The sequence below is a fragment of the Triticum dicoccoides genome, chromosome 3A (genome assembly GCF_002162155.2).
Source record: "Triticum dicoccoides isolate Atlit2015 ecotype Zavitan chromosome 3A, WEW_v2.0, whole genome shotgun sequence".
NCBI lineage: Eukaryota > Viridiplantae > Streptophyta > Magnoliopsida > Poales > Poaceae > Triticum > Triticum dicoccoides.
In genome coordinates this window covers 649629765-649635335 of record NC_041384.1, presented here as the reverse complement: position 1 = coordinate 649635335, position 5571 = coordinate 649629765, and the positions used below count along the sequence as shown (strand labels likewise).

At 48.6% G+C, this 5571-nt stretch overlaps 1 protein-coding gene and 1 non-coding gene across 3 annotated transcripts; both read right to left on the bottom strand.

Annotated features, from left to right (window-relative positions):
- Positions 1-1411: 1411 nt before the first annotated feature.
- On the bottom strand, positions 1412-1493 carry TRNAS-AGA. Its single transcript has one exon. It is a non-coding gene; the product is annotated as a tRNA-Ser (tRNA).
- A 328-nt stretch (positions 1494-1821) lies between these two features.
- LOC119269938 lies at positions 1822-3626 on the bottom strand. Of its 2 annotated transcripts, none has more exons than XM_037551882.1 (2): positions 2846-3626; positions 1822-2235 (listed from the first exon to the last, which is right to left on the bottom strand). In XM_037551882.1, the coding sequence occupies exons 1-2, from the start codon at positions 3443-3445 to the stop codon at positions 2131-2133; spliced, it is 705 nt and encodes a 234-aa protein (XP_037407779.1). In that variant the 5' UTR covers positions 3446-3626; the 3' UTR covers positions 1822-2130. The 2 variants fall into 2 exon arrangements, with proteins under 2 accessions (XP_037407779.1, XP_037407778.1); XM_037551881.1 differs by having other exon boundaries at positions 1822-2238; positions 2846-3620.
- Between the last annotated feature and the right edge of the window lie 1945 nt (positions 3627-5571).

The following is a 5571-nucleotide window of genomic DNA, read 5'->3' as shown; positions in this document are numbered from 1 at the left end:
CAAATTTGCACAAAGACAGAAAATGACCCTGATGCTTAATCAGCTCACACCAAAACTGTGAATCCCCCTGCTTTTTCTTAATTCTAGCAAGACATTTATTATTTTGATATTTATTTATTAGCATTTGCTGCCCTAAAGCCCCTCAATGTTAAACAGTTTCCACCACCGTTTACACAACAAAGCTTTATTCATCAAAGCTAGGTTTTGAATTCCTAGTCCCCCCTGTCATGTATTTAGCTCTGCACACCTCAGACCATTTTACAGGATGATTTTTTTTTCTTATCCTCTTTCTCCAGGCCATAGCAGCCTGGTTGTATAAAAAAACATCCTCTTATTGACCCCGATTAGGAGTCCATAAAAGAACAACATGAAATAAGGTATATGAGTCGATGATGACTGGATAAGTGATCCTCCCAGCACCGGCTAATAACCTGCTTTGCCAATTACTACATTTTGTGAAACACGATATATGGTGTTTATTTCTCTGTTGCGGAGAAGTAAAGAGGGGGGAAATGCTTGCACATCTACTATAATTTGACCCTCCTGGAAAAAACGTGGTTAGCAGGATTCAAACAAGCTATGTCATTCAAATTATGTTACCGGGGTTCTCGTAATCACCATCATTCAAATCTACTATACTTTGACCCTCTAGAGAAATAGAAACACGATATATGGTGATCATTTATTTTTTATTTTTTTGAGACGACGGTGATCATTTCTTTGTTGCAGGAAAGTAAAGTGAAAAAATGCTTACGATTCCACTATAACTTGACACTACAGAAAAATGGCAAAAAAATTGTGGCCACCATATATGATTTACATTTCTTTATTGCAAGAAAGTAAAGGGAAAAAATGCTTGCAAATCTACTATACTTTGACCCTCTAGACAAATGGCAAAAAATCATGGTCGACAGGATTCGAACTTTATATGGTGATCATTTCTTTTTTTTCTTTTTTCGAGATGACGGCGGTCATTTCTTTTTTCTTCTTTCGAGATGATGGTGATCATTTCTTTGTTGCAGGAAAGTAAAGTGGAAACATGCTTACCATTCTACTATAACTTGACCCTACAGAAAAATGGCAAAAAAATCGTGAAGTAAAGGGAAAAAATGCTTGCAAAACTACTATACTTTGACCCTCTAGAGAAATGGCAAAAAATCATGGTCGACAGGATTCGAACTTTATATGGTGATCATTTCTTTTTTCTTTTGTCGAGATGATGGTGGTCATTTCTTTGTTGCAGGAAAGTAAAGTGGAAAAATGCTTACAGTTCTACACCCTACAGAAAAATGGCAAAAAAATTAAATCATGGCCACGATATATGATATACATTTCTTTATTGCAAGAAAGCAAAGGGGAAAAATGCTTGCAAATCTACTATACTTTGACCCTTTAGATATGGCAAAAACATCGTGGTCGGCAGGATTCGAACCTGCGCGGGCAAAGCCCACATGATTTCTAGTCATGCCCGATAACCACTCCGGCACGACCACTTCGATGAAAAATGTGCCCATAAGCTCCTCTAATAATAATTAGTCTGGAAGCACGATCGGCCCTGCCGATATGTCTGCGGCAGTTCCATGTTGACTCTGCTGTTCTCTTTCCCTGAGTCGTGTCTCATCAGATGAGGCCATATTATCATCGAAATTACTCTGCACACGACAATTTGAAAGACGATCTGCCGACGACCTTGTGATCGATGGCTATTATCATTCAGAAACATCGGCTGATTTCGTAGATAATGCTACCCTTTCTAGGTGTGCTGAATTCACCGCCAACACCATTTTGCAGGGAGAAAAGAAAACAAGAAGAGGAATGTGGTGCTGCAAGTAAGCTCGCCGCAGTTTCAAACTGCCATTCTACAACCATATTCAGATACTTTGTGTCATAATATACACAGCCACATTGTTCAGGCACATAGGTAAAACAGGGCTACAGAAGAAAAATATACACACAGGTGCATTACAAGCATCAAGCAGAAAAGATGTACTAGATGAGTCACTTAAGCATCATTTTGTCTTTCACAAGTACGCACTTCAAGTAGGGTATGATAAATCTGCAGGGGACTGCATAGTATGCTCACAAGCCAACTGTATTTCTAGCTCTATGTCGATCTCACATCTCACAGACTCACAGGTGCCCCAGCACAGGCCATGGGGTCACTCCATTGCCGGGAAGCATAGGCTTTATCATCGGAGCTCGCCGTAACATCGGCTGGGCCTTGAATTGAGATGCCTTCTGCAGGGATGATGAAAACATAAATGCTCAGCGAGAACGAAGATGGCAACACAAATATGCAATTTTGCAGATTCAGACATTGATAAGCAATGGTGAGGTATATAGTAGTGTCAACTGCCAATAACAACATCAATCCAATAATCCAATCAGTTCAACTGTCAGCCACAATTCACATAGCATCGCGTATTAACTATTGTCATCTTTAAATAATTGCTACTGCCATGCATTTCCTGACTGAGCACACAACAAAACATGGCAACAGAAGTAACCAGAGTTATTATTTTCCCTTTTGCGAGGAAGCAAATCCATGAAATGCTCTACCTTCAGCTTAAACAATACAAGGAGCTTCCTAGAACGAATTTTACAAGGAGCTTCCCTAGAATTTCTCCTTAAGGTGACACTATTCTTACATCATGTATGTCAGTGGCACCTAGGCTGTCGTGCAGCTGCCTGCTGCTAAGCTCAGCAGTGGCAGGTTCTAAAGGTGATACACCACGCAGCGTCTCAACAACACTAGACCCACGAGTGAGACGCCTACGCAAGCACAGCGGCGCAAGATCGAGCGATTGGGACGCGACATGGGGCGGAAAGGGGCAAAGGGCCTGACCTTATCGTCAAGGACGAGCCGCACGCGCGCCACGGCCTTGCTCTGCCGCCGCATCCGGTACAGCCGGCGGCCGAGCACGGCGATCCCGAGCAGCGCGACGGCGACGGGCACCGACCAGGCGCTCCTCGCCGCGCGCGCCGCCCACAGCCGCAGCACCTCCACGGGCAGCCTCCACCACCGCGCCGCCGCCGCCGCGGGCCCTCCCTTCGCCACCGCCCCCTCGTCCACCCCCGCCGCCTCCCGGGGCGTCTCCACCAGCGGCTCGGTGGCCTCGGCGTCCTCGCGCCGCTCCCCGTCCGACGACGAGTCGGACCAGAGCGCGGCGCGGTCGCGGGCGGGGAAGGCGAGGGCGCCGGGGTGCGGCTCCACCCAGCTCGCCTCGCCGGCCTCCTCCTCGGCCCCCGCCGACAGGGACGCCCTCCTGGCGTACTTGGCGTCGGAGCCGAGGTCGAAGTAGTCGTACTTGATGGCCCCGGCGGCGTCGTCCTCCACCACCGCCTCCCCGCCGGCGGCGTACGGCCCGGGCGCCGCGGCGGCGGTGGGGGAGGCGAGGAGGAGCTCCCACTCCTGCAGGTCCGCCGTGGCGTCCCGGCCGTCCATCTCGAGGGGGGTGGTGACGCTAGGGTTTGATGGGTTCGTGGGGCGTGAGCGGCAGGATTGGGGCCTTTGGAGGCGAGCGCTTGGTTCTGTTGCGCCGTGTGGGGTGGGGAAAGGAAAGGGAAGATTCGGGGCGAGGAAGGGGTGGTGTGTCGCGCGGGGACACCCGGATTCTTCCCATTGGATTCTATCGTCTGGTGGGGAGGAAGGGAAGGGAGGGAATGGAATGGAACCGGATTCTTTCTCGTTTGCACCAGCACTGCTAAAAATAGGTTTAAAAGTAAAAAAAAAAGGAGAAATGAAAAAAAATGCTGGAAAAAGGTTTAAAAAAGAAGAGGAGAAATAAAAAAAATGCTCGAAAAAGGTTTTGAAAAAGAGAGGAGAAATGCACTGGTGTGATTTCAGCTGATGTTAACGTGTCAGTGGTCATCGTAGCCAGTCAATTTCAGCGATCCACCAAGAGAATGATGTCCCTACCCTCAAAAAAAAAAAAAGAGAATGATGTCCTGGTTTTAAAACTTGCTGGTGAGAAGCAGAGGTCCACATGCCCAACATTTTTTTTGTTGGCGACTAGCCAGCCAACTCAAGGAGCCGAGGCAAAGCCCACATACAGTGACGTTGTCCAGCATTTGTCCCGGTAATTAGTGATACTAATCATGTTTTATGTGAACTACTTAGTGGAGAATGGCCGGAGCAGCCTGGGCAGCTGTTGAGTATATATGTTATGTGCATAGTGTGTACTGAATCCGCCTCCTAGTTCTTTGTATAGTTGAGGTTCGTGGCCCACCGTTGTACATCATATATACGTGCATATGCACGAGAGCAATACATCGTGCAATTCACATATTCTACATGGTATCAGTTTCTGGGTTCTAACCCTAGCCTTCCGCCGTCGCCGCCGCCGCCGCGCACCTCCTTCGCGCCACCGCCGCCGCCGGCACCTGCGCGCAGGTCGCCGCCGCCCAGCCGCCGCGCGCCTCCTTCGCGCCGCCGCCGCCGCCGCCACCTGTGCGCCTCCCGCGCCGGTTGCCGCCGCCCAGCTGCCGGCGTTCGAACGCTCCCCCACGCCGGCCGCTGCTCCCCCGCAGCCGCGGCCTCCCTTGCCGCCGCTGCCTCTCCCTCCCTTGCCACCGCTGCCTCTCCCTCCTATTTGCCGCTCGCCCGCCGATCCCATACGATCGTTCTAGCCGGCGAGTAATAAGTGTCCTGAGCAGTAGTGCTAGGCTAGCAGGACTCCGGTGAACCGGGCTGTAGCGGACTACTATGGCTCATGAAAGCACTAGACTACATTTCCCCATAAGAGAGGCTGCCAAGGATAAACAACTAGATTGTCGGATCCCACACATATCAAGCATTTCAATCATACACACAATATGCTCGATATGTGTAAATACAACATGACATCACAACATAACTCTACGACTCAAAGTATTTATTCATTAGGCTCCGAGGAGCGAGATATTACAAACATGGGTCTCATGACCCAACATTCAGAGCATACAAGTCAAAGCACACGCGGAAGCTTAACATGTCTGAGTACAGACATCTACAAATGAAAAAGGCTGAGAAGCCTGACTATCTACCAGATCCTGCCGAGGGCACAAGATCGTAGCTGAGGTAACAAGCTAAACGTCGAAGTCCAAGCGAAACTACTAGTGAGACTGAAGTCTCTCTGCAAAACATAAATTAAGCAAACGTGAGTACAAATGTACCCAGCAAGACTTACATCAGAACTAGCTACATATGCATCAGTATCAACAAAGGGGTGGTGGAGTTTAACTGCAGCAAGCCAGCTTTGACTCAGTGGCTAACCTGAACTATGACTGCAAGTAACTCTTTTGAGGTGGCGCACACGAGTCCACAAATTCACCATATCAATACACCACTATGGATCCGCTCCTGTCTCCCTACGAGAAGGCCATCCATAGCACTCACGCTTATCTTGCGAGTTTTAGAGTATCCACTTTCACTTGTCTATGAACTATGCAAGGGGTCCAAGTTTCCATATCCGAGGAATCCGGCTATTCGAATAGATAATGATAACCCTGCAGGGGTGTACTTCTTCACACACGCTCTCGCCACTTATCGCCCTGTACACGTCATGTACCTCGGCAACCTTCAAGCGGAAG

Coding starts and splice junctions, on each gene's coding strand:
- LOC119269938 (XM_037551881.1), bottom strand. CDS start 3,445: ATGGACGGCCGGGACGCCACGGCGGACCTGCAGGAGTGGGAGCTCCTC. Junction 2,239..2,845: donor GGCTCGTCCTTGACGATAAG/GTCAGGCCCTTT, acceptor TCATCCCTGCAG/AAGGCATCTCAATTCAAGGC.